Source organism: Canis aureus, chromosome 8, assembly GCF_053574225.1.
Source record: "Canis aureus isolate CA01 chromosome 8, VMU_Caureus_v.1.0, whole genome shotgun sequence".
NCBI classification, from domain to species: domain Eukaryota; kingdom Metazoa; phylum Chordata; class Mammalia; order Carnivora; family Canidae; genus Canis; species Canis aureus.
The window spans coordinates 38,031,105-38,058,392 of NC_135618.1; the positions used below are offsets into that span (position 1 = coordinate 38,031,105).

The 27,288-nt window shown below is 67.2% G+C and overlaps 1 protein-coding gene and 1 long non-coding RNA gene across 2 annotated transcripts; one reads left to right on the forward strand and one right to left on the reverse strand.

Moving 5' to 3' along the window:
• Positions 1-4,983: 4,983 nt before the first annotated feature.
• On the reverse strand, positions 4,984-13,293 carry LOC144318763 (uncharacterized). The gene is made up of 3 exons (XR_013384792.1): positions 13,048-13,293; positions 9,545-9,636; positions 4,984-9,375 (listed from the first exon to the last, which is right to left on the reverse strand). It is a non-coding gene; the product is annotated as an uncharacterized LOC144318763 (long non-coding RNA).
• Positions 13,294-18,377: 5,084 nt separating this feature from the next.
• Positions 18,378-24,324, forward strand: SSTR5 (somatostatin receptor 5). Its single transcript, XM_077906027.1, has 2 exons — positions 18,378-20,834; positions 23,579-24,324. Exon 1 carries the CDS (start codon positions 18,403-18,405, stop codon positions 19,498-19,500), a length of 1,098 nt encoding a protein of 365 aa, XP_077762153.1. The 5' UTR covers positions 18,378-18,402; the 3' UTR covers positions 19,501-20,834; positions 23,579-24,324.
• Positions 24,325-27,288: the final 2,964 nt, after the last annotated feature.

Genomic DNA, 27,288 nt, shown 5'->3' on the forward strand with positions numbered 1-27,288 from the left:
CCCAGTGCCAGCCGGACGGCTGAAGTTGACCTGGAGGAAAGTGCTCCCGGGAGCGGTCAGAGCCTTGTTGTGAGGCCCGGGCACCCCCAGGCCGGGTGCTGTTTGGGGTCACCTTCAGAGGTTCGCCCCACTGCCTCTCAGATGGCCGACAGCGCCCAGGACACGCGCGCCACAGCATGGGGCAGACATCACCAGTCAAGCCCGCACGCAGAGCCAGCCTCAGGACTCTTGCAGCACATCTGTCCAGGCGGCCCGAGGGCACGCGGGTGCTGCGGCCTGAGCTGCTGCCCCCCTGCCTGTGCCGGCCCCCAGAAGCCCCGCTCCGACCCTGTGTCCACCTCAGGCCCCGCTGCCCTCCCTGCTCCCAGAAGCCCACCAGCCCGTGGGATGAGCGAAGGCGACCAGGGCTCACCCCATGCAGCCCAGCCCCCGTCCCATGTCCCCGGAGCGCCTTCTGTCGGGTGTTCAGCCCACCCTGAGCCCATGGCCTTCGTGGCCTGCAACCCTGTCGTACTGTCTCCCGGTTCCGCGGCCTGTGCCCCACGTCCCGAGACCCCCCCCCCATGTCCTCCACGGAGATGGATGTGGGGAGGATCTGCCCTGGGAGCCCCAGCTGTCCGTGCTGGGGCCGCCCCGAGCCGGGGTCTCTGCTCCCAGGCCGACAGTGTCGGTTTGAACCCGGCGCACAAGCCCCGAGAGAAGCACCAGCCCCGCCCAGTGATGCTGCCCACGAGCAAGGGCCACGGAGGTCCTCTGGGCTGGGTCAGCAGGCCTGGGGGCGAGGTCGAGGCTGAGGTTACCACGTGCCAACGTCGGGGGCACAGGAGGGCCGGTGGAGAGCTCAGAGGCCGGCCTTCTGGACGCCTCCTGGGCACTGGGTCCCCGAGGGCCAGGAAGCCATGGAGCAGTTTCCTGCTGCACTCAGAGACTGCCGGGGCACATGCCAGGGTCCTGAGGCCAGTGCAACCAGTGCTCACGGCGGGGGGGGGGGGGGGGGGCTTGAAAGCAACATGAGTTTATTCTCTGACAGTCCAGCACCCGTCAGAGGCACCCCAAGGAGGGGACACCCTTGATAGGTGCTCGCAGTGGCCGGCCAGCATAGTGACCCCCTCCTGCGGGGGTTTGGGGAAAACAGGGTGGACAGTGAGACAGGCTCCTGGCCAGGGAGGACCCTGGGTACCAGGCCTGCAGGGAGGGGAGCCGTGTGGGGTAGGGCCCCAGCCATCTGGTGGGGGCAGCTCCCCAGGTGGCTGTCCACTTGTCCAGTGTCCCTTGGAGGAAGCTGCCCTCTGCACCCGCCACCCTGGGGAACTTGAACCAGGCACTCTGCCCTTAAAGGGTTGGGGGAGGCCCTTCCTGGCTCTGTCCAGTGAGTGCTGGACCCATCTTGCCCACAGGCCCGAGGGCCCTGCACGCCATCCCCTCCCAGGGTCCCCAAGGCCTAGCAGAGAAGGGCAAGGGGCCCCTGGACCCCCGGGACTGGCCCTTGGCAGACGGGGCTGGGCCACAGAGGGCACACCTGCTCCGGGGTCGGTCGGTGGGGGCTTCCGGGGCTGCAGCTGTTGGCTCCCAGGACAGACACGGCCTCCCCGGCAACAGCTGGGCTGGAGCCCCAGGCCAGGCCGCCCCGCCTGGGGGATCAGTTACAGGGGCTGCAGATGCTCGGGGGCGAGGGCTGAGGGGGTGCACAGGGAGCTGGGGGAGGGCCAGCAGGGGGAGGGCACGGGGCAGAGCCCCACCGTGCCCCACGCTGACACCAGCATGCCCCTGGGTGCGAGGCCACAGGCACAGTTCCCACCCCCTGTCTGGGCCCCAGCCTCTGCTCAGAGCCCCCGGCTGACCCCATTCCTGGTGCCAGACAAACCCCTTCCCTCAGCTGTGCCTGTCACCCCCCCGAGCTGCTCCCGACCCCCTTCCCCTTCCCAAGGCTGACACGTGCTGACCTGTGTCCTGGGCAGGGGGCAGAGACCCAGCAGCCTCAGCGAGGGACACTGCAGGGAGGGGGTGCCCAGGCAAAGTGGGGGAGTCTCACAGTTGTTACCAGGGCCTAGGCAGCGGGGGGGCCAGGAGGAGGCAGGGACTCCCACCAGGTGCTCAGCAGGTGCTCACAGCAGAGGCGAGCATCACCCACCCTGCGGCCTCATAAACTTACTCCCGTCTTGCTTCCTGCAGTCTGAGCGTGGGGGTTCCCGCCCCAGGGGCCCCCTGACCTCAAAAGGTGAGTAGCGCAGACTCCCCTTCCCCACCGAAGCAGTTGGGGGTCAGACTCTGGCACGAACATCTCTGTTGGTTTCTGCTGCAGAGTGAGTCTGCAGACCCTCCAGATTCACTCCAGTGCTGGGGGCTCATGCCCCCGAGAGCGGGGGTCTGCTCAACCTTGGCCTGCCAGCAGCCCCTGACATCTTGGGCTTCCGGGGCGCTGTCCCCCTGCCCACCGGGCCACAGTGCCCAATGGCCAGTTCAGTGAGGGGCAGGCTGATGGTCAGGGCCAAGGACTCCCTGGCCGGGCCAAATGGGACCAAACCGCCGGTTTTTGGGATTTGGGGATTTTGAACCAGCTGCTGTGGCAGGTGTGGCCAGCCCGGCTGAGCAGAGTCCACCAGCCACCGGGAGGGTCGCCAGCCAGCTGCTGGAGGGTGCGGGGCAGCCAGCAGAGGGTGCGCAGGGCAGGGGGCGCAGGACGGCCTCACATCCGAGGTTCACCGTCACTCCCCACCGGAGCAGGACGGCCACCCAGCTCCTCTGGGCTGGGGGGGGGCGGTGGGTGGGCCTGAAACCCCAGGTTCTTGATGTGGACGACCCGGGAACTCCTGACCAGAGAGGGGGAGGGACGTCCCCTCCCCAATCTTCAGGTCTCGGAGGCCGGATAGGAGCGTCTGTGAACTGCTCGCGCCCTCCGGTGGCAAGTGCTGGCTCTGCCCGGGGCGGTTCCGCGGATGGGGACCCCGGAGCACAGAACCATGGGGCACGCGGTGCCCGCCGGGGCGCTTAGGGTCGTTACCAAGAGTCCCAGGCACAGCGGGGCCTGGTGCGGGCAGGTCGGCGGAGGGGGGGGAGGCTGCCTCCCGTTGGGTCCCCAGACCTGTCCCCAGGGAAGGGGGTCAGGGCCAGGGAGCAAGCCCGGGCGGGGCGAGGCCTCAGCAGCCCCCCTGCGGCCAGGTGCGCCGGCAGCCCCGGGCAGGGCCGCAGCGTCCCCCGCGCAGGGCGGCCCGGCTGTGACCGGTGCACGCAGAGCCAGGCGGGTCCTGGGGCCTGGGCAGAGGCGCACAGCGCCCCCCATGCCCGGGGCGCTGATTCCGGGAGGGGCGTGGCCCCTGGACACCGCGCCCCGCCCCTGGGTGTCTGGGGAGGGACAGATTCGGGCCTAGGGCAGAGTCAGGGCAGGGCTGTCCCGGAAACTCAGGGCGGAGTGGACACGAAGAGCCGTGATTGGGACCCGACGTGGCCGAGGGCCCTGAAGCCCAGAGACGGCGCGCTCCCCGGAGGCCACACGGAGCCGCGAGGGTGCTGCCCGCCCGTGGGCGGGGGGCGGGCGTGGTCGGATGTGGTGGGTGTGGCCGCGGGCGGGGTTGAGGCGGGGGGCGCGGCCCGAGGTGGCGGGTGTGGCCGTGGGCGGGGGCCTGGGCGGGGCTGCGGGCGGGATGGAGGCGGTGGGCGGGGCCCTGGGACCCTAACTCGCGCTCAGCAGGTCCCGCCCCGCCCGCGTTGGGGGCCGCTGCGGCTGGGGGCGGCCCGGTTCCTCCGCTGCTCGCAGGCCCGCCTCCCGCAGTGACCAGCAGATGGTGCCAGAGGCCGGCCGATGCCTGGGCCTTGTCTGCCGCCAAGAGGGAGGGGGGCTGGGGGCGCTGCCGAGAGTGCCAGCCCCCCAGGTGTCCCCCAGGGTCAGGTAGGGGGATGCGGCCAAGGGCAGAGGAGCTAGGGGGCAGTTAAGGGGCAGCCCCTGGCTGGGACCCACGGGTGCGAGCATCAGACCCTGGCTCTGGCACCCCCAGGCTGCCCTCAGGGTAGTCAGTCCTCTCGGGGAGGGTAGAGGGGGTCCGCTGCCTCCCAGAGGCCCCAGGAGAGGGGAGATGGGTCCCTGTGTCCCTCTGTCTCCGTTGCTGCCCAGCCGGGGTCCTGGCAGGGAGGGAAGTGTCGGGAGGAAGGGGAGAGCTGGAGTGTCGCCCACCCCCTGGGGTCCAGGACAGATGGCGGATGTGCAGCAGAGGACCTGGAGGGAGGACCCTCACAGGGGAACGGTGGGGGGGGGGGCAAAGGGCTGTGAACGTCCCCCCAACCTACTGAAACTGGCATGCCCCCTCCCCTCCCCTCCCCTCCGCTGCCCCCAGCCGTGTCCAGAGCTTCTGATTTGTCCTTGGCTGGTGCCTCAGTTTGCCCCTCGGTCAAATATCACATTGGCTGGACTGACGCTCCACAGGCGGGCGGGGGAGGTATTCAGGCTCTGAATGTTTCCTAGGACACCTGCACAAGCCCCCCTGCCTCCAGCCCACAGCCTCCCCGCCAGAGCCTGGTGTGAAGGGGTCAAGGACCCTGGATGCCCCTTTCCGCCTGCCCTGTCCAGCAGACCCCGGAGGCCGGGTCACAGACCTGATTGCCCACCCGCATCCATCAGGGTGCCATGGGGAGGGACCGCGCTGGGCTGGCGGCCTTATGTCTGCGGCTCTCCCAGGGGTCACAGAAGTGGGCACTCAGTCTGGGGGCTTCAGGAGCCCCCCACACGTGCTTCCTGGTACCACTCACTCTCCTGTTTGGGTTTAAGTCTCAGTTCATCGCTGCTCCACTCTGCTGGGGCTTATTCTGTATCTCTGGCACAAAAACTCTCCATCTGCACCTCATCCTCTGCCTCTCACCCGCTTTTTGGGGAGTGGGGTGGGGGTAGGTGTTGTCTGGGTGACTTCCTTGGGCCTGTCTCCCAGCCGCCTTCCCCAGTTTACTCCCACATATATATATTTTTTAAGAGTTTATTCATTTATTCATGAGAGACACAGAGACAGAGAGAGAGAGAGAGAGGCAGGGACACAGGCAGAGGGAGAAGGAGAAGCAGGCTCCATGAAGGGAGCCCGACGTGGGACTCGATCCCGGGACTCCAGGATCACGCCCTGGGCCGAAGGCAGGTGCCAAGCCGCTGAGCCACCCAGGGATCCCCTTACTCCCACATCTAAGCCGCCATGTAAACCATGACCGCCCTTCCCACCTTGAAGGTTCCTAGCAGTTGTTTCTCGCGTCCGCTGGGTCTTTTTTCTTGCTATGACATTGGATTTGATTTCTGTGTTGACCTCATCAATCATCTTATGATGCTGCTTCTACCATCTCTTCTGATTGTTCTGCTGTTATTATTTTTGGCTCTTGAGGTGCCCCCAGGTGTGAGCCCACCTTTGCCAGGGATGATTTCTTCTGGGGGGAGGGGGGACACATCTGCCTTTGCTGGCACCTGGGTGGTCTCCGTGTCCTGGAACAGACCCTATGTGCCCTGTCCCCCCCACCGTGCTGACTCGCAGGGGTGCCCCAAGGCAGCGACCCCAGGGTCCCAGTGGCACTGCAGCCCTGTGCCTTACCTGTGGGCCAGTGGGCAGTGCCTGCACACCTCTAAGCCCCTGTCTCCTCCTGTCCGCCCAGGGCCATACCAGGCCCCTCCGTCATGGGCGGCGAAAGGAGCAAACAGGATATGGACATAAAAGGTTCGGTGCAGAGCTCCGGACCCCGGACCCCAGGACGCCCTGGGTCTTCTTGCAGCTGGTCATTGGTTCCAGCAGCCTCTCCTGCCCCCATACCTTGCAGGTGAGACCCCAGGGCAGAGCTGAGGGAGACAGGCCTCAGACAAGCATGCCCAGCACTGTGGGGTGACCCTTGCCTGCAGACACTGGTGACCGCTCCTCAATGGACGAGACCCCCTCTGCAGCCTGAGTGTCCAAAATGGGAGAGGTCCCAGGCCAGGGCAAGTGGCGGTGGGGTGGGCACAGCGCGGAGGCCAGCGGGCAGCCAGACTCAGAGCTCAGGCCACCTCTGGTCTACGTTCCTAATGAAGTTAGAGACTGCGTCCCTATGTGCCTGCAGGAAGCCACTGGGAGGCCCACGGAGCTAATGTGCAAACACACTGTCCATCAGCCTCTGGGGACGCCACCTGGCCTCCCCGAGGAGCCTTCCCAGTGCCCCGCCGAGGCCTGGAGCCGTACCCGGTCACTCTCGGCTGCCAGCCCGGTGCTTGGCTCTTGCAGAGTGGGTAACAATGCTGGCTTGGCACTTGGAGAGGGGACATCTCAGGGGTGCCCCCTGCTCTTGGGGACACCCTCAAGCAGTTCCCTGGGGAGCCCAGCAGCCTGGCAGGTGGGGGTGGATGGGCGTAGCCCCTCCCCTGGAGCCTTGTGCCCAATGGGGGATGGATGGCCCCCCACCTGACCCCGGGGTTCCAGGCAATCCCTTAACAGAGGGGGGCGGCGGGAGCAGCCCTGAGCCCCAGGGAGGAGCCTGCCAATGAGCAGCCGGGCAGTCACTGCAGCCGGAGGCTCAGGTGCTCAGAAGCTGGTAGGGGGTTGAAGTGTGTGCCCTAAAAGATGCGTGTGGTCCCCTCCCTTGAGCTGGAGGGCATGCAAGGCCTTTGCAGGTGCTATCAGGTAAGTGGGTCTCCTTGGATCAGGGCCCTGGCCCAGGGACTGATGCTCTTGTGGGAAGAGGATGCCCCGGGCAGAGACTTGCAGGGAGAGGGCACTGTAGTAACAGAGACAGAAATCACGGGAGCGCATCCACAGGGAGCCAGGAGCAGGGGAGGGGCCCCCGGAGGGGGACAGCCGGCCCACACCTTGATTTCGACTTAAGCTCCCCAGAACCGAGACAATAAATTTCCAGGGTCTGTCGTCCTGTGTTACAAGCAGCCACAGGAGTGGAGCACAGCCAAGCCCCTGTAGCCCCCCTTGGCTGAGACCCCCGACCGCGGCGTCTCTCGGGAGGAGCTGCTGGCCCCGCTCCCACCTGTGGCCCCCGTCGCCCCTGGGCTGGGGCCTCCCGCGTCTGGCCTGTGAGGGGCTGCAGGCTCCGTGCGGACTCCCCGGCGCCCCCTCCGGGCTCCAGACCCCGGGCACCCCTCGCGGGGCCTGGAGGTGGGAGCTGAGAGGACAGGCTCCTGGCCTCCTGGGGGTCCCGAGGCTCTGACGTGAGCCCGAGTCCCCACAGCCGCATCCCCGTGGCTGGCCTTGTATGCGGGGCTGCCTTGAGGAGGGAATTCCTTCAGGAAGCCTCAGCTGCCCGCAGGAGCGCCCACAGCGGGTCAGGCCCTGCGACCTGGCCCTCAGCCAACCCCCCCACCCCCCAGCCCTGCTTCCTGCTGACGGATTAGCGACTCCTCTGTGGGGACCACTCCAAGTGCTGCTGGGCTTTCAGATGTAAATGCGGTGGAGCAGGTCTGTGAGTCACCGAGTTCTAACACGTTAGAAAACACGGCATTCCCGTTGGCGTCCGATGCGCAAAATGAACTTTTTTCATCGATGTCAGAGTTGACTGATGTGAATAAATCGAAGGCTTGCCTCTGAGTGGCACACCAAGCGAGTCAAAGGGGCTTCGCATGTGTCCACATCAAGACCCGGTACCACGGAAAGGGGCAATGCGCCTGGTATGGGGGGGGCGCCTCTCCCTGCCTGGAAGCAGGGGCGGGGGCGGCCCTCCCATCCACCGTCCACTGTCCATGCCAGGAGCTGGCGCTGCAGGGGGTGGCAGGCAGGCCTCGGCTGTGGGTCACCACCCGCGAGGTCTCAGCGGGGAGGCCAGGGCCCGGGGCAGGCGCGTGGGGTCAGCAGGGGGTGAGGGGCCCCAGGGCCCAGGGCAGGCGGGCGCCGTAGGGACGAAGCCTGTGGTCCTGCCCTGGGGCCACCGTATCACATTGTCACAAACTAGCGGCTCCAGCAGCAGAAATCCGGGCTCTGGCAACCTGGGGACGCCCCCTCCTGCCTCCACCCGCCCCGGGGCGGCTCCAGACCACCCGGGCTTCTGGCCCTTCATCCCTGAGGTCTCCGCCTCTGTCCCCACCGGCCTCCCCTCGTGTGTCTGGGTCTCTGCTAAGGACGCTTGTCATTGCCTTTGGTGCAGTTATCAGCCAGCGTGGCTTCCCCTCCGGCTGCTTCACCAGCTGCAAACACAGAGGCCCCATTCACAAATGTGGCACCCTCTGTGGGTCTGCGTGGACGTGAATTCCAGGGCGGGACAACTTCGCCAGGCCCTGGGACATCGGAGAGCCCCTAATGGCCGCAGAACTCTGAGGAGGGGGGCTTCCTGGAGGAGGCGGCAGGGCCCTACGGCCCAGAGCGTTGACATATTTGTCCTTTGGGTTCGGGGACCGGCATCCGTCGGGCAAGACCCCTCTGACCACCTGACACCAGATGCGACCGTGGCGTGTGCCCGCCCCGCTCCAGGCCTGGGTGAGAGGGGCCAGGCCCTGAGACATCCTTGCTCGGAGGGGTGGCCCGAGACCTGTGCGAGCGGGGCGACCCCGGGCCGCAGGGAGAGCACATGTGTGCACGTCACCCACCTTTACACGTGGTCGGGACAGGCGAGCACACGAAGGAACGGAGTCCGTCTGCACCACGGAGCGCCACCTGCGCTCACGAACCACCCAGAAGCCGCGCGTAGACATGGAGGGAACTTCTGCTACCACGTGAAGGAAGCCACTGAGAAAAGGCACACGCTGTATGATTCTAACCACAGAACATTCCGGAAAAGGCAAAAGCGAAGGTGGGGGGGTGAAGACAAATGCAGTTGCCTGGGGTGGGGTGGGGGGGTGAGCAGGCCAAGCACAGGGTGTGCAGGACGGTGACCCTACTTAGCCGATGCGATGGTGGCAGATACGTGTCATCGCACGACTGTCCAGGCCGCAGCGCGCCCGGCACCAGGCACACACCCCGGTGGAGACTCCGGGCTTCCATGAATAATAACATGACGTGTCACCCGCCATCATGAGTCAGGGACGGCGGACGTTAGCACGAGAAGGCGAGACATCCGCACGAAGAGCACGTGTGTGCATGCGGGGGAGGCGTAGGGGCCCATGGCGCCGTCTGCCCCATTCCCGTGACCCCAACCACTGCGGCTGGCCACGCAGGTGTCTGTGGGGGCCCTGCCCCAGCACCTGTCCCCTGCAGGCCCTGCCTCCCCCGGGGCCAAGGACACCTGTCACCCCAGCCCTAGACCCATAATGGACACCTCGTCACCACCTGCCAAGTGCCACCACGTCACCCAGGCTGCCTCCTGACCGCCTGAGGCCACAGAGGCCACCACCAGCTCAGAAGCGCCCCCAGGCGGCTCTGCGGTGTCCTCAAGGGCAAGGAGGGATGTCGCACAGAGAGCTGCCGTCCTGCCGCCGTGTTTCCATCCGGTCACTTGATGTTGATCTAACTAAGGAGAAATTAAAGACGTAAATTGTTGGCATGAATTTCAGTGTTCACGTGTCTACCGCGTGGGGTCACCTGCCAGCACAGCTGCGAGAGCCTCCCCCTGCTCGGGGACATCACCTGGCTCGCCCCGTGCACCCCTGCGTTCTGTGCTGACCCCGTGGCCCACGCACCTGCTCCAGTCTGCGGTCGGGTGGGGAGGCTGCGGGCGCTGTGTCCCTCCGCTGCGTCACCACGTCCCTGAGGCTGGCTCGCACGAAGTCACCTGAGGAAGAAGGGGCACCATGGAGTCCCGGCCACATGTGTGCCTCCGAGCACCGCTGCCCTCTCCCCATGTCCTGCACGCCTCTGGCCACAGCTGGCTGTCGGCCGCCCTCTGCGCTCGCCCACTCGTGCACCTCGCACGCTCACCTTGCGTGGGGAGAAGTAGCCCCCACATTTACATCCACCTGGAACCTCACATCATGACCTGTGTGGATGTAATTAGGGATCTTTGGGTGAAATGACCCCAGGTTGAGGCGGGCCTGCACCCAGGCTGGCGACCCAAAGAGGAGGGGGTGCAGACAGACACGGGGACGCCCAGGATCGCCCCAGCCGCACAAGCTGACCCCCGGATTTCACTCTTCTGGTCTCCGGTCACAAGAGGGCACATTCTTGCCTGTGCAAAGCCTCCTGTCGGGGGGCCCCTGGTGACGGCGGCTGCAGGGGGAGGCCCAATGCCAGCTCTGGGTCTCTCGAGCTCCTGCTGGACTGGTCCACCCTGTACGCTCAGGGGCATCATGAAGGTGACACACACATGGGGCCAGGTGGACACGCCTGCCGCCTGCGTCCCCCCAGCCCCCGGGCACTGCTCCCCGAGGTCACTCAGAAAACGCCGGTTCGAAGATAAATGATGAAGCAGATGTGGATCCGCCCAAGCACAGGGTCCTGGGGGATTAGGGGGCCACGTGCGGCGTGCTACAAGCCACCTGTCTCTGCTACAACCTTCTACTCCCAACACCCTCGGCTCACCCTGTGCAGGTGAGTTGTGGTGAAGGCTGGGGCACCGACCCCAGGTCACGGGGCTGGGGAGCACAGGGTTGGCAGAGGAGGGACGGCGCCAGGTAGCCGCGGTGGCCGACCGCACCAGCCTGCGCAGGGGCGTGCTTGGGCTGCCTTGGGCACGCTGCGGATCAGAGCAGTGTGACTGAGCATCCGGTGTCCACTCTCGTCCCCAGCAGGTCACCCCCAGGCCCGCGGAAGCAGGGTCCCGCCGGCCAGCTGCTCCCCCTGCCCATCTCCTTCAGTGTTTCCTGTCCCTGACCCCTGGTGGACGCCCGTCCAGACCCACCAACCCACTTGGGGCCCCAAGGTCCACCCAACTCCACTGCTCTATGCAGAGACCCACAGTTGTGCTTGGCCACATGGGATGTTCCGGACCCATGCGGCCTCTTGACCTCTTCCCCAGTCGGGGTGTGTGGTCTATCCTTGTCCTTGTCACTGGGGCTCCAAGCCTCAGGTCACTGCCACGTCCCTGCACCGCCCTGGCCGGCAGTGAGGAAGGCTATGGTGCTGGCATCGGGCGGGGCTGGTGCGCTCCAGGAAGGCGCCACCGTCTCTGCTCCCTCCGGAGTCCAGCCCCCGGAGCAGCTCGGGGCTCAGGGCAGGTCAGCGGCGCCTTGGGTGAGCCAGGGGGTGACTCTCCCCACTTCCTGCCCTGGCTCATGTGGGCAGCTCACAGCCTTGTCTTCCCTCTTGCCACCCGCCTTCACGCCCTGCGCGCAGCCAGAGCTGACCCTGCCCGCCGCCCCTGGTGCCAGCGCCCCCACCCGGGACCCGCAGTCGGGCAGGCGGGCAGGGCGGCCCGGGAATGGCCACATCACTGCGGGGCGGCCTTAGCTGCTCCCCCTGCCCAGGCTGAGCCCACATCCCAGGGACCCGCGGCCACTCGGCCACTGCGCAGCTGGAGCGGGGGAGGCAGCCCCTCCTTATGGGGAGTCTTTGGCAAGAGTGGGGCTGCTGAGTCATCCTGAGAGGCTTCTCCGGGGCGGTGGCGGGCAGACTCGCTCCCTCCCACACCCACAATGTCTGCAATGAGGACAGACACCCCGAGGGGGAAGAGGTCTGGGAGCAGCGGGTGGCAGAGCGACCAAGAGCCTGTATGGAGCAGCCAGGGGAGCTGCCTGGAGGAAGGGGCATCTGAGCAGAAGGGCTAATTAGCTGGGGCTGAGCAGGGAGACGGGGGACAGAGGCCTCCAAGACGCCGAGCGAGGGCCCGTCTGGCCAGAGGACAGAGACGCCCGCCGCCCGCCTCCCCAGGGCCCGCCCCAGCCCGGGGACTCTCCTGGGGACACACACAGGGGCCTCCAGGGTGTCTCCAGGTGAACCAGCCAGTCTCCGGGGCTGGTGAATAATCACACGGAGCCTCCGTACCCGTGGCACAGGCAGGGGCCAGCGTGGCTGCCAGGGGAGGAGACGTGGACTTAGTGTCCCGTAGCCACAGGCCTTGGCCTCTGGACAGGGATGTGGGGGTCATGGGCCACGGTGGAGCTCCAGCTAGGATGGGGGTCCCGCTGGAGGGGTTGGGGACGGTCCCTGGGAGACCTTGGGGCCGCTGTCCTGTTGCCATGGCTCCAAGCTGCCACTAATCCTCGGCCTTCTCCCAGTGCTGGTATGACCTCTGCACAGTGTACCCAGATGTCCCCTCACCTGCTCCTCCCGGGGCCTTGTGCCAGGAGACGGGGCAACAGGAGCAGGAGGGTGGACGGTCCCCAGTCTGGACACCTTCATTCCTTCCCCAGCAGCTCGCAGGTGAGCCCACCTGGGTGCTGGCTGTCCGAGGCGTCCCAGCCCCATTCTGACCAAACTGGACCAAGCACCCACCCACCCACCCACAGGGCAGGTCCTCGTCATGCACCAGGCCCGGACTCCCGCATGGGACTCTGCACCCCCTGAGATCCAGGAAGCTGCCTGGGGAGCCCCAGAACTTTTGGGGGCCCCTTGAGCTTAGGGTCTGGTTGTGGCAGGAGCTGGCAACAGCCCTCGGCTGAGATGAGAACCGTGAGGAGAGTGGGAAGGGGTGAAGGGGGGCAGGCAGGTGGGGGCGGGCGGGAGGGGTTCTCATGGGACCTGCCTGGAGAAGTGGCGGTGGCAAGCTGGGCAGGTGAGCCCAGGTATCTCCAGAGAAGGTGGGAAGGCAGGTTCTGGGAGGGGCCCTGGCACCCGGCCTCCAACGCCTGCACCCACCGGGCGCCTGGGCCTGGCCCGGGTCTGGGCAGGAGTGGGGGGGTGCACAGAGCAGCGTGGGGGTGCACAGAGCAGGAGCAGGGGGGCGTGCAGAGCAGAGCCCAGGGAAGGTGCAGGGAATAGGACCTGCTGGGGCAAGATGGCGTGAGCTTGAGGAGCCAGAGCTCGCAGGACATGGCTCACAGGTGACCACAAGGAGACCCCAACCTTACCTGGGGCACTGCCACTGCCCTCCATGGGCCATGACCCAGACATGCCCTGAGCTCTGTGCACATGGAGGACGGAGCTGGCCATCCGGGCTGCAGTGCCCCTGCGCATGTCCTCTGGGCACAAACCCACCACGCTCAGATCCCCAAGGCCCTTCCTGTCCCTCTCGGCATCGGATCACACCCCTTGCTGTGGCCTGGCCCTGACACTTTGGCCTCTTCCCCACCACGGCCCCATTGCTCACCTGTCCGGCCACACGAGTGTGCCACATTGGCTCCTGCCGTGGGGCCTCTGCATCTGCCGTTCCCTGCGTCTGAGGCTGTTCCTCCCCCGAGTCGGGCCGCTCCTCACAGAGGTTGTCCCCAGCCTTCCTGTCCCCACTACTGTCTCCTCCTCGCACCCTGCTTCTTTCCACACGGTACTATGATTTAAGAGCACTCGCACGACCACCTCTCTGCCCCTGTCGGAGCTCACGGGCCAGGCCCCGGCGTTTGGCTGGCAGCGCCATCGGCGTCCTCTGCAGGCTGGGCAGCCGGGGGTGGGGGGTTGGGGGAGTGGGGATGGCTTGGGGGGGTGGGACCTAAGCAACTCAGAGGGTTTTCGTGAAGCTGCGCATTTGCAATGGGCCACACGCCTGTGTTCCGTGGTCTACCTCCCCGGCTGGCAAGCCCAGGAGGGCATGCAACCTGGCCCTAGCTCGCCACCATGTCTCCCCCACGGGGCCCCCGAACCGGCCCAGGCGGACCCCGGGGCCTCCACTTCGGGCAGGCGTTGAGCGGGTCCGGGTGGCCAGGACCCCTGGCCTCCTGCGGCTGTGGTTCCCTGCAGCACACGGGACAAAGCAGCCTCCCCTGGGCAGGCTGGAGGGCAGCTGCCGTGAGAGGCCGGCAGGCGTCCTGGGTGGGGAGCCGGGCTGCAGGGGCCCTGGCTTCTTGCGGGATCCACCTCCCCGAGATGGGGTCAGGTTCGGGGTGCTGGGGCCGCTTCCCAGTGTGGGGAGTGTCGGGACCCCCCTCGCAGGGCGCAGGTGCCCACACTTCCAGTTAGTCAGTACCTCGGTGAGGCCAAGCGGACCAGCAGCAGCAGCAGGTACCCCGAACGTGCGGGGCCTGTGGATCTAGGGCCCGCGGCCGCCAGGCCAGGACCCGGGAGTGGGACCTCCTGGCACCTGTTCTGATCCCTGCTAAGGGGTCGGCGTGCAGGCCGCACCGGGGATGCCCAGAGCCCTGGGCCAGCGCGCCTGCACCGCGGCCCCATCCCAGGGAGGCTTCCAGGAGGGCGCTCCCCCCTCCGCCCCTGCTGGGCCCCTACCGAGCTCGAGCTCGCAGCCAGGCCAGGATGGGGGCCCGCGGCCCTGGGGGCGGGAAGGCCGGGAACAGCTCGAGCGCCCGCCCCGCCCCGCCCCCGCGCTCGCCCCGCCTCCCCGGCGCCCCGAGCCCCGAGCGCGGAGCCCGGAGCAGCACAGCGGGCCCGCTCCCCGCCGCCGTCCCGGTGAGTGCCTCGCCCGCCCGCCCCTGCCCTGCGCTGGGGGCCGCGATCCCGGGTCTCCGCGGGCGCGAGCGGGGCCTCCCCACCCTGCGCCAAGGGTCCGCGCGTCCCTGAGGGCTCCCTGCCGCCGCCCTGGGCGCCCATCCTCCCGCGCCCCGGCTTCCCCCACCCCTGCAGGGCCCGGGGCGCCAGGGTCCGCCGAAGCTGCGCCCTGCGTCCCCCGCCCGACCTCCCCGCGCTGGGCGCCCAGGCCCCCCTGAGGCTGGCGCAGGGTGCACGGCACCCGGGGTGGGTTCTCGGAGACCGTGGCCGGGGGGAGCGAGGGCGGGCGGGAGCAGGCGAGGCAGGGGCTGCCCAGGCTGGGGGCGAGTGCCCGTGGCCAGGTGGAAGTCCCTGGGGTCCTGGGAACGGAGCCCCCCATGTGCAGGCCGGCCAGCCGCGCGGGGAGCCCCCGAGGTCGCTCCCCAGAAGGGAGGCCGGCCGCAGAGTTCACCTGCTGCGCCGGTGGCTCCCTCAGCCGCCCACCTGCCCAGCACCGTGTCCCAGGCCTGCAGGCTGACCTGGGGTCCTGACCAAGGGCACTGGGAACCCCAGCACGCCAAAGTTTGAGGCAGTTCTGGCTGCTGCTGACCCTCTTCTGAAGAGAACAGGTTCCTGGGGGCGGTTGCCCCTTGGAGGGAGGACTGGGGAGCCTCAAGGGGAAGGCGGTTGATAGCATCAATGACAGTGACCTCCCGCGGGTAGGTTCCTGGTAAAATGACCCAGATTTCCCAGAAAGTTCTGCTGGTGGCAGGATACAGCCTTGGAAACGTCTTGCAGGGCGTGGAGCCCCTGCAGAGACCCTGAAGAGGGGGCTCCTGTCCCAGCCTCCTGTGGGCCACCCACACCCCCTACTCTGGTGGAGGAGGGACACCTCCCTGACCGTAGCAATAGGGCCCTGGGGCATGTTTGGGGGAGGGGTGAGAGGTCGCCATTGACTGGGGAGCCAGGCCCTCTCCCGGGGGAGGGGGAGGCAGGCCTGGATCTGAGGGCATTGGAGCCCTGGGGCCTGACCGCAGGCATTTGCCCCTGCCCCATACAGGTGGAAGGGAGTCCCAGGTGAGGTGTGGACCTGGGGAGCACCGAGCCACTCGGAGCCACCGCTGCCCCATGGAGGACGCAGGCCCTCCAGAGGGGCCAATCTGGGAGAGGCTGGGCAGCACGGGGTGCTGAGGCCCTCCCCGACCCCAAGCCCCTGGGAAGCCTCTGGCCCCCTCCCCCTTGGGGCCCGGGGCAGGCACCCTTTCTGACACCAGGGAGGAGATCTGGCTGTTTGGGGCCGGCGTCTGGCAGGCCCCGCGTGCCTCGGCGTGTACCTGAGCTTATTTCGCGTGATCATCGACTTAGCATTTGCGGGGGCTCAGACGAGGGCCCGGGGCTGGGGCGGGCGGGGGTCGCTCCCTGCACAGCGTCAGTGGGCGGACGGCCCTGCCCGGTGGGGAGCTCTGGGTGGCCAGCGGCCCTTTCCACAGCCCCCCCCCCACCCGCTAAACCCCCCACCGCGGGAGAAAGGGCCCCAGGGACAATTTTCCACGAGTGTAATTTCTGTGACTAAGAAGATTGCCGCTTCTGAATAATGGCTCCTGTAGAATTATGTTCCCAGAGGCAGGTGGAACCAGAGCAGCCTAATTTTCTTTACTGCTGTGCAGTCGGAGGAATTGGGGTGTTTGGGAGGTTGCAGGGTGCCTGGGAGCTGGACTCAGGAGCCCGGAGCAGCCTTCTTAGGGTCAAACTCCCTTTCAGCTGCCCATGCCGGGGACCCAGGGGATGCATCTGAGCTGACAGCCTGTCCTCCCTGGTGCACTCCCACCTCGGGGGGGCTGCTGCTGCTGCCTCTTCCCCACCCAGCACCCTGGGGTCCCAGCAGAGGGAGCTGAGAGCCCCTTCATGCATGCTTTCCCTGCACGCGTGAGCAGGGGCCTGGGCACAGAGCCGAGCACGCGGATCCCCGCCTGTGGAGCAAGCTTGCGGCCCCAGAAGGCCCTCCCCTCCGGCCGGTGGACCCCAGCCCACGAGGATTCCAATCCTTGGTTTGTCTGCAAATGCCGTGGTCCCCAGAGGTCATGCCGTGCCCTGCTGGATCCCCAGCACTCACCTGGCCTCGGGTCACCAGGTAACACAGGGGCGCTGGGCACGGGGGCAGCAAATGCCCCGCACTGCGGGGTGTGTCTCCCTCATCCCCCCACCTGTGGCCCCAGCCTGCTGGCCTTTGTCCCCACTGTCTGGCGTCCAGACACACGGGCTCCTGCCGTCCTGGTCCAGGGTCAGCCTGGGTTTCCGTCTTGTCCCCCGCTGCCATCCTGGAGGGTTTTCTCCTCGCCCTAGATGTTCTCAACGGGGACCCTGACGCGGTCACGTGGACTCGCCCCCGGAGCTGCTCAGCGGCTGCCGGACCAGCGCCCCTCATGCTTGTGCCCTGTCCTCAGCGTGCCGCGCTCCGGGGGCGCCTCAGCCCCGCTCCCATTCCCCGATTCTCTCTTCAGCTGTATCCAGACCCAAGTCGATTCTGATTTTTTTGGATTTTTTTTTTAAGTCGAAAGGATTTTTCACACCCAAGAGTTGTAACTTTCAAAAATACACACTTGTTCATTTTACTTCTTAGGCAGCCGAATTTATATCATGATATTTTTATTCGTGCCTTATTGAGGATCCTAAACATATTTATTTATTTTTAAACATATTTATTTAAATAGATCTTAAACATACTTGTCGATTCCTATTACAAGTAGGAACGAGCTATAGCCACTGACCCACCTCCCCATCGCTGGTGCCCTGGGTCGCATCTCCTAGTGTCCCATCACCGAGTGGCCTGAGCGGTCGGAGAGTGTCCGCCCAGAGGAGCCGAGGGCACTGACCTTATTCTGAGTCCCCTCCCCCCCCGCCCCCGCTCATCTCCTGGGTCCTGACCAGTAGCCACTGGGGGTGCGCTCCGCTCCGACGTGCCCGGGGGGCCAGCCAGGCGGGGCTCAGGGGTCCCCTGTGCTGCGTGCCCACCGAGGCTCCATCCCCGTCCTCTCCCTCTCGGCTTCCGAGATGCTTGTCTTCTCCTGAGCATCATCACTTGCGTGAACCTTCTCAGACACGCGGAGAAGTACTGATGCTGCGTAAGGGGACATGTGTGCCCATGACCTTGACCTGAGGAGGTTAACGTTCTCTGCTCTTTCTCCATGAAACCCCGCACACGCCCCTCCCCGGTAGCCAGCCCCCCGCCCCCACACGCATTTCCTCCTGGCTTGCGGCCCGGGCATCATTCCATGTGTCCTGTGTGTCCGATGCTGGCTTACGGCTTGTGTGGAGGACCGCCGTCTGCCTGGGCTGCGGAGGTGACGGGTGGGAGCAGGCCCTTGCGGGTGTGGTGGTGGGACCCCGAGCTGTTTCCCACGTTGTGTCCTGGGCTGGGGACATCGCCTGTAGCGGCTGCTCTGGGGGCCGGTAAGCAAGTCCCCCGGGCATCTGCGGGCTCTGCGGGGCTCTCTGGGGATGGCGCTCCTGAGAGCCTGGTGGACGCTGGCAGGGCCCGGGCAGCCTGAGTGTGGCTCCTCAGCCGTGCGGAAGGCCTGGCGCGCTACCCGGGCTCCAGGAGGCCCCCAGGACAGTGGGGCTCGGCAGGTGTACCTGCGCGTCCAGGGGGGTGAGGGGGGGCTTGGCGGGTGGGCCGCCGTCCTGACTTCCTATCACCACCCCCTCCTTCCCCACCCGTCCTGGCGATGACACCCCGAGGCCCCCAGAGGAGACCCTGGTGGCCGAGGCAGGTGGAGGCTGGGCGGGGGCCGTGCTGGAGCAGCCAGGGCCGTAGGGACGCCGTCGGGGGACCCACGGAGGATACGGCGCTGTCCCTCTGCTCCTTCCTCTCTGCGCTTGTTTTCCAAACAATTTGCTTAATGTGACTCCCGGCCGAGCTGGACATGAGTAATCGTGTTTACCCGCCGTGGGGCGATCCCGTGCCTTCCTGGGGCGGGCGGGGCCGCGGGGAGGAAGCACCCTGGCCCGTTAACCGCTCCCGTCCTCCCTTTTCTCTGCAGAGAGGACGCGCCGCGCCTGCGCCCGCCCTGCCCGGCCCGCAGCGGCCGCGATGGAGCCCCTGTTCCCGGCGCCCACGCTGGCCGGCTGGAACGCCTCCTCGGCGGCCCCCGGAGGCGGCGGCGACAACGGGACGCAGGCGGGGTTGGCGCCCTCGCCAGGGGCCCGAGCGGTGGTGGTGCCGGTGCTGTACCTGCTGGTGTGTGCGGCGGGGCTGGGTGGCAACGCGCTGGTCATCTACGTGGTGCTGCGGCACGCCAAGATGAAGACGGTCACCAACATCTACATCCTCAACCTGGCCGTGGCCGACGTGCTGCTCATGCTGGGGCTGCCCTTCCTGGCCACACAGAACGCCGTCTCCTACTGGCCCTTCGGCCCCGTCCTGTGCCGCCTGGTCATGACGCTGGACGGCATCAACCAGTTCACCAGCATCTTCTGCCTGACGGTCATGAGCGTGGACCGCTACCTGGCCGTGGTCCACCCCATCCGCTCCACCCGCTGGCGCCGCCCCAGGGTGGCCAAGCTGGCCAGTGCCGCCGTCTGGGCCTTCTCGCTGCTCATGTCCCTGCCGCTGGTGGTCTTCGCGGACATCCAGGAGGGCTGGAACACCTGCAACCTCAGCTGGCCCGAGCCCGTGGGCCTGTGGGGCGCCGTGTTCATCATCTACACGTCCGTGCTGGGCTTCTTCGGGCCGCTGCTGGTCATCTGCCTCTGTTACCTGCTCATCGTGGTCAAGGTGAAGGCGTCCGGCGTGCGCGTGGGCGCCACGCGGCGGCGCTCGGAGCGCAAGGTGACCCGCATGGTGGTGGTGGTGGTGGTGGTGTTTGTGGGCTGCTGGCTGCCCTTCTTCATCGTCAACATCGTCAACCTGGCCTTCGTCCTGCCCGAGGAGCCCGCCTCTGCCGGCGCCTACTTCTTCGTGGTCATCCTGTCCTACGCCAACAGCTGCGCCAACCCTGTGCTCTATGGCTTCCTCTCTGACAACTTCCGCCAAAGCTTCCGGAAGGTTCTGTGCCTCCGCAAGGGCTACGGCGCCGAGGACGCAGAGGCCACAGAGCCGCAGCCCGACAAGAGCAGCCGGCTGCAGGAGGCCATGCTGCCCGCACGCGGCTCCGAGGCCAACGGGCTCATGCAGACCAGCCGGCTGTGAGGGCCGCGGGCGCCTGGCCCCGGGTGGCCCCTGCCCGGCTCGGTCCGGATCGCCCGCCGAGGTGCCCCCCTGCCGCAGCCTGGCTGCTCCATGGGGTGTGAGGACCAGTTGTCTGGGTCGAGACCGTGGGTGGCCCTGCAGTGACAAGCTGTCTCTGCCACCTGCCTGTTCTCGCCGCAGAGGCCGGCTTCAGGGATGGAGGGAGTGGGCGGGAGAGGACGGGTGTCCCAGGCGGGGCTCAGGGCGTTGGTGGCCTGCTACCCTGCCCCCAGCCTGTGCCAGCTGGCCAGGCCGGGGAGTGACCACTGGTGTGAGCTGGTGCCGCCTGCCCTGACTCTGCCCTCCTGTCCCGGTGCCTCCTCACATCCGCCCTGCATGGCCCAGTCCAGTGTGAGTCCGTGACGACAGCTGATCGCACGGGGCTCTGGCCTTGCCCCCAGCGCTCCTGGGACCTGGAGCCGATGGTGGGAGCTGGCCGGTGTGAAGGGGCAAGGCTGTGGGCGGGCGGGGATCCCAGGGCAGACGTCTGGGGCTGCAGAGCTCCGTTACCATGGAGACCCCACAGTCAGGGCTGAGGGGGCAACGAGGGGTGGGCCGGACGCCGAGGGCTCCCTGGTGGGCGTGGGTTGGGGGGGCCGCCGGCAAAGTGGCTGAATCGGGTCCGGGGGACACAGGTGTCCAGGGGGCCCTGGCAGAGGGTCCTAGGGCCTCGGAGAGGCCGCCCTGGGGAGGGCCGGGCCCCTACAGCCCCCTCTTCTGCTTCCGCCGGGGGCTCTGGCCTGGCGAGGGTGGGAGACAGAGCAGAGGGAGCGGCTCCCAATGCAATAGCAGCCCTGGGAAGGCAGCGCCGTCCGGGGCACTCAACGCCAGCGAATGCCAGGCCCGGCCTCCCGCCCCGGGGAGCCCCAGTGCCTCCCGCCACCCCACCTGCTGGGGTTCCCTGTGCCTTGGGGCTCTCTCCAGGTCTGGAAGGAGGAGGACCCGGATGTGGGGGCTCGCTCGGCCCACGTGCACCCACCCCGCTGCCGGTCTGGACAGCGTGCCTGCTGTCGCCCCAGCTCACGCCCCCGCGTCTGCCCAGAGCAGGACCTCCGGCCCGCAGGAGGCCAGAGGGGGTGGGGGGCGCCAGGGGCCTCCACGGTCAGCACGGCCCAGGCCTCGCACGGCCCTGGACAGAGGCCAAGGCCTGGAAACACGATGGCGTAACAAGGGCGCTTGTGTTTGACAACCCGATCTCCTGAATAAATTAGAGAATAAATGTTTGACTCTTTCCCAAAGCAAATATTGTCCCTGGAGCCGATCGAAGCTGCTGCAAATCAGAGCTGGTGGGTCAGGTGAGGCTGGGCTGGGGTGGCCAAGCCGCCCGCCCTGGGAACCGGGGCACGTAGGCGACAGCGGGAGTCTGAGGGGCAGCCAGGCATTGCCTGGGGGGCCGGTGTGGGCCGCCCGGTGGGCTTTCTGGGAGTTGGCGTCATGTGCGGCCTCGAAGGCTGCAGGGGGGCGTCTGGTCCTTCCAGGGTCGTGGGCGGGGGGGTGGGGGGAGGCTCTCTGGGGCCCCTGGCTCTGGCGTGGGGACGGGCTGTCCTTACTGCCCCTGGCTTAGTTCCCAGGGCGGGGCGGCTGGAGCTGGTGATCGAGCCCTCCTGCCCCCCTCCCAGCGAGGGAGGGTGCCCGGGGGGGAAACTGAGGCTCCTTCACCTGCTACCGGGTACACCTCCCCCGAGATTGGGATGTGAACTGCATCCACTCAGAGCGACTTTGGGGAGCGAGCAGATGGCTCGGAAATCTCGGCCCAAATCAATTTCTCCCAATTGATTTGACTCTGTGAGCTCCTCCCCAGGGCCGTGCCGGTCAAGAGCGCTGGGCGCGAGTGTGTGTGAGCGTGTGCACCCACGCGTGTGCTACAGGCGCCAGCAGCTCCCTGAGCGCCAGCTGCCGTGGGCTGTGGGCGAGCACGGGGGTGAGCGTCTTATGTGTGTTTCTGGGGCCTGATGGGGGGTCCCTGCGGATCCCGGGTCTGGCCGCTTGCTGGGAACTGGGCTTGGCCAGTGTGGACGGTCCCTGACACCTTGGGTGGGGCCCTGAGCAGGAGGCAGGAGGACCCGGACACCCCCGAACGCCTGTCGGGTGGGGATGGGAGCTGTGGGCAGGCTCGGGGGCCTGGGGGCACAGCCTGGACGAGCCACTGGCCTCCCTTGGGCAGCACAGGCAGGGGATGTCTGCGGGCACCACACGGCTTGCAAGCCGTGTCCCCGGGCCTGGGTGGGGGTGAGGTGGCACAGAGCAAACACGCTGTGGCGGGGTGACCCGCTTTATGGGCTCTCTGTCCGCATCGATGCCTTTTATTGGCTGCCAGGCTCCAATGGCTCCCAGAGTGACCTTGCTCAGGAAATCCGGCCTGCAGGGGCAGGGTGAGGCTGCCTCCAGGGAGGGGGAGGCACCGGCTCTGTTTGCCTGGCAGGGCGGGGCAGCCGGGAGAGGCAGCCCTCCAGGGAAACCAGGCTGCCCCCAGCCGGGCGGGCAGCGGGGCGATGCTTGTGCCCCTCCCTCCCGGGGCCCTGGCTCCCCCGGCACGCCCTGTGCCCCCCGCGGCCCTGACCACTGTGCGTGGTCCCTGGGCATCGTGGGCCCCGCTCAGTCCCAGCACAGGGTGCAGGTCGTGGCCCTGTCGGCCCGTCTCCCCCACATCCATACCTGTGCTGTGCCCGCTGGCTGGCCTGGGGCCCCAGGTCCTCCTGGCCAGGGCTCCACGGGCTGCTCCTCAGGTTAGAGGAAACTGATGGAGCAGGGGAGACGGGCGTGAGGTCCCTGCTCGACACCCCACTGTGCCCCCACGTCCCCGGGCAGGTCTACCCTGTCCATGGGCAACAGGCGCCCCCCACACTGGGTCGTCGAGAAGGCTCAGTGACCGGACGTGGCCCGTGGCGGGAGGTGAGAGCCCTGGAGCCCAGGGCAGTGGGGGCGTTACCACCTGACGCAGGGGCCACGGGTTCCCGCTGGGGCCAGCGGCCAGGAGAGCTGGGCTGAGCCTCCCTCCGGGGCTTCCTGTACCCCGCTGGACTCCCCCGGCCAGGCAGGGGTCAGGGTGAAGCTGGGCCTGGACAAGGGGTGCGGGGCAGGGGGAGATGCCCAGCCCCCACCCACATGCACGACAGGACCTGCTGGCCTGGGTTGGAGGTGCTGCGGGGAGGGACCTGTTAGCCTCCGGAGCCCCGTCCCTGGGCACCCTCAGTGCTGTGAGGTCTCCCTCCGCGCCCACTCAGCACCCAGCAGGCGTCCCCGGGGTCCCTGCAGCCAGGCCGGGTGGTCCGGGGACTGGAGGTGCAGGAGGTGGGGGCGGGGTCACGGGACAGCCACTGCACACAGGGCCTGTCGCCGTGTCCCCTGGGGCCGCCTGGATCCCCAGGGGCCGCCTGGATCCCCTGGGGCGCAGATGCCACGGTGGGAAGCAGCCCCGGCCCAGGCCCTGCTCACACCTGCCCGCTCCGAGGAGGTGGCCAGCCAACCGCGTGTCCTGCTGTCTCGCGTCCGGGCTTCGCGGCTGTTTTCCCAGGACCAGCCTGTCCCCCGGCTGCTTGGGACGTGCTTCCTCCCCGGGGTCCCCAGCCACAGGTTCACTAAATATTTTCACGTAGGCTTTTTAAGGTTTTATTTATTTATTCATGAGGGAGAGAGAGAGAGGCAGGCTCCACGCAAGGAGCCTGATGTGGGACTGGATCCCAGAACCCCGGGATCACGCCCTGAGCCCATGGAGCCCCCCCAGGCGTCCTGACGTATTTTAATTGTGCTGAAAGGCATGTGGGGGGACGTCTGTCCCTGCCGGTGTGTGGGTGCGCGGCTCAGGGGCATCAGCACCATCCCACTGGGGTGGGAGTGGGACCGCCGTGGTCCACAGGGCTCCCCCACCGTCCCGACCTGGAGCTCTGCCCCCCACCCCGTCCCCGGGCCCCTCCGCGGCCCTCCTGTCTCCAGGGACCTGACAGCTCCGGGGGCCTGGAGAAGGGGACCTGCCGCAGTTGTCTTCCTGCGACATCTCATCTCCCTGAACGCGACATCCTCTCTCACGCTCCACCTGCAGGAGCCCGCGCTGGAGGGTCTCGATGACCCTGCGTCATGTGGATGGACCACGTTTTGTTCATCGCTCCGACATGGACGGATGACCTGAGCAGCTTCCCCGTCTTGGCCGCCGCATCGGGGCGCATCCCACGGATGTTTGATGGCCGTGCTGCTGCGGCTCTCTTCCCCTTGAAGTGTGCGTAGCTCGGGATGCGTGGACCGTGGAGGCGTCGTAGCCTCCCGTCTCGCTGGCACGTGGGTGTCGTGTCCCACCTCCCCCCATCCGGGCGCCCCGGGCTCACCACCATGTCTGTAGGCTCTGCTGTGATGTCTCACAGGCGGGGTCAGAATGCTTTAGAACCCTGTCCATTCACACTTCTCTTCTACAAACTGAAACAGTGGTTTTGGTGCACAAACAGCAGCACTATCCGTGACAGCCCATAGACCCTTGCACGGACACGCTGAGGTCCTGCCACATGACGGGAGTGACTCCCAGACATGCCCCACCGCGTGGACCTGCCCGGGGCATGTGCCGCTCGGAGACAGGAGCCACACGGCACCGTGTGATTCTGTTTCTATGAAACGCCCGGCAGAGGCAGACCCAGGCTCAGAGGGCAGACCTGGGGTCACCGGGGCTGGGGAAGGGTCGGGGTCTCTCTGGGGGTAACGAGAAGGTTCTGGAACGAGGTAGAGGGGGCGGTTGCCCTGCACTGTAAATGTGCAAAATGCCACTGAGTTATTCACTTTAAAATGATGAATTTCATGTTATATGCATTTTACCTAAATTGTTTAAAGGGGTATTTTTATGAGAATCCACGAAACCAACAGGTTTACCTCACGTTGCGCACACTCCCGGGCACACCGCGTGCACACGGCGTGCACACGCCGCGGCCGGTGCCTCACGCTTGCTGTTCCCGTGGGCTCATGTCCTGTCGACTTCCCGAGTGTCCCCCAACCGGGGCGCCCTGTGGCTCTGCCCAGCCCTCGGCTGCACCTCTCACTTTGTCACTGTGGACACGGCGACTGTTCCATGGCTCTGGGTTGTTCTGTGTTTTTGTTTTTTTTTAATAAGTGGACCTGGAGGGTGTGTTGGGCAGGGGTGCCGGCCCTGTCCTCTTGCCTGGATCCACTGGCAGCGCCCTCCGGCTGCTGTCCCCGAGGGCCCTTAGGCGTGCCCCCGACCCCCCCAGGCCCTGCCGCCCCGCCCCAGGCCTCCCCGAACAGGCTCCGTGGCCCTGGGCTCCCGGCGCCCCCCACCCCTACACTCTGCGCTCTGAGGCCGCCCCAGCTGCGCCCACCCGTTCCCGCCACACTGGGCGTTTCCAGCTGTTGCCACTGTCACCCAGCATGGATGCAGCCCGAGGGTCCCCAGGTTGGCGTCGGGGCCGCAGGGCATAGGGCCTCTGGCTTCCCACAGCCCTCCCGGCCCCCTCCTGGCCTGAGAGGGGCCACGGCTTCAGCAGCCTGGGACTCCCATCTGGCCCCCTCCCCATGTCCGAGGCTGTCACGAGCCCCCCGAGTCTTGCTGCCACCTCGCGGGTATGCCAGCAGGGCCTGGGGGGGGCCGGACCCCCCCTGACTCCCCGATGTGTCTCAGTGTACAGATCCCTGCCGGTGCCGGCCTCCTGGTCTACGGACCTCCAGGTCAGGGCCCTGCATGGTGTGAACCCGAGACCTGGCCTGGGCCCGGGCTGCCCTTTGCAGTGACAGGAGCCCTCACCCTCACCCGTGGGTCTCAGCTTCCTCACGGGGCAGCCAACTGGCCGTGACAGGCGGTAAGACCTGCATGTGGACTGTGGGACACCACGGGGTCCCCCGCTGCTCTAGAGGCTTCGGGACGAGGCCACAGGGCAGGCTGCTGGCGGGGAGCCTCTCTACCTCCGGACAGGCCCCGTGTGGACACCGAAGGGGGTCCCAACACCCCTCCCAGGGAGGCTCCCTTCCTCTGTGCGGGCCCTACCTGCTGGGGGCAGCCAGCTCCCTGCACCTTGCACACCTGGGGCTTCTATCCCCCTTGCTGGGCCTCAGTTTCTCCACCTGTCAAAGGCATGGCCCTCAATCCAGGGACAGCCCCTGTCTGTGTGTCTGGGACAACGGTCCCTGCTGATTCCTCACCCCTCCTTCCGTAGCCGCAGCACCACCTTCTCGGGGGTTTGCAAGGACCTGGTGGGGATGGGGAATTTATCTCCTGCCTCGCTGGGTGCTCTGTTGGGGTCCCAGGGTGAATGAGGACTGAGGGAACCCCCCACTTGGCCTCACACTCTGCACCTGGCCTCACACCCCGCACCTGGCCTCACAGCCCCCACCTGTGCACCTGCCGCGCCCTGGCCAGGGCCCCACCTCTCCTGCCCGCCTGCAGCTCCAGCCTCCTCATACAGATTGGGCCTCAGTCAGCTCTGGGGCCCTGCTGATGCCACACACGGCTCTGAACACGGCCCGGACCTCACGGCCCCGTCGCTCAGGAGGGAGCCGCTGCAGGGGAGACGCGGGGAGGCCCGGGGAGGGGGCGGCCGGGATGGGGCCCGACAAGGAGCTGCACAGAAGAAGGAGCAGCCCCGGAGTGGCCCCGGGGGAGGAAGGCAGCCTGGTGGCTCCAGGTGAGAGGTGGAGGGAGCCCCACGGGGGAGCCACCCTGGCCCGGTGCACCCCGACCTGTGCAGCTGTCCCTCCCCGCCAGCCCCAACTTCAGCCACATCTAAGTATGTGGCGACCCTGGGACGTGTGGGCTCCCCAGGCACAGGGGCCCATCGAGGTGCTGTCTCCCCTGCCAGCCAGACAGACGAGGGGACGCTGGGAGGCTCCACAGCCCGTGTTCACCGCAAGGACAAGACTATCTCCTTGCGCCCAACGCCACGCTGTCTCGGGGCCGTGGCCGCCCTCCTGCCCCCCTGGGGTCCAGCATGCCTCGGGCCAGACTCACCTGTGCCCGGGCACCGCACGCACCCCGGCCCTGACCCCCAGCGTCCGGCCAGCAGGTGCTTCGCAAATGTCCCCTCTGTGCTGCGCCCGGCCCAGCTGTTTATACCACAAGGGTCACTCCGCCTCGAGGGCCACCCCCGCCCCACCCGCCCTCCACGTGCCAATGCCACAGGCCTCCCCCCGAACTTCTCGGTGTGGACGTCTGGTGTGTGTCCGTCCCCTCCAGGGGAGGCCCCGGGTCTGTCTTGCCCTAGCCCTGTCCTTGGCGCTCCACTCGGCACCCGATGCGGTCGCTTGCTGCACACAGTCGGTGCTCAAATGCTGCTGGTGTGGCTCGTCAGCTTGCAAGGTGAGGCCGTGCTGGCCAGGGTCGGGGGCAGGAGTGCCATCGAAGGCTGGGCTTTCTGGGGGACCCTGACCCTGCCTGAGCCCCTAGACCAGCTGGCCTCTGCAGGCAATGGAGAGGTCGCCATGCTCGTGTAGACGGTGGTGTCCCGGTCACGCTGCAACGTGCGCCCAGACGGCATCACCAGCGGCCAAGGGCAGCCACGGGCCTTGGGACTGCACGACGCTGCGCTCGCTGGGTTGGTAACTCCAGGTGTGCACGCTGAGGCTCAGGGCCTAGACGCCAGGCACCCCACACGGGAAGCGGCTGGAGGACAGGTGGAGGGCCCCGCGCCGTTCAGCTCCGTGCCAAAGGGTGCGGCCTGGAGGTCGTGGGCACCGTGTGTAGATGCGCCCGCACCTGGAGCCCAGCGGGCCCTCATTCCCGCTCCTGCCCTGGGGTTCTCTGACCCCCGTTTCGCCCTTCTC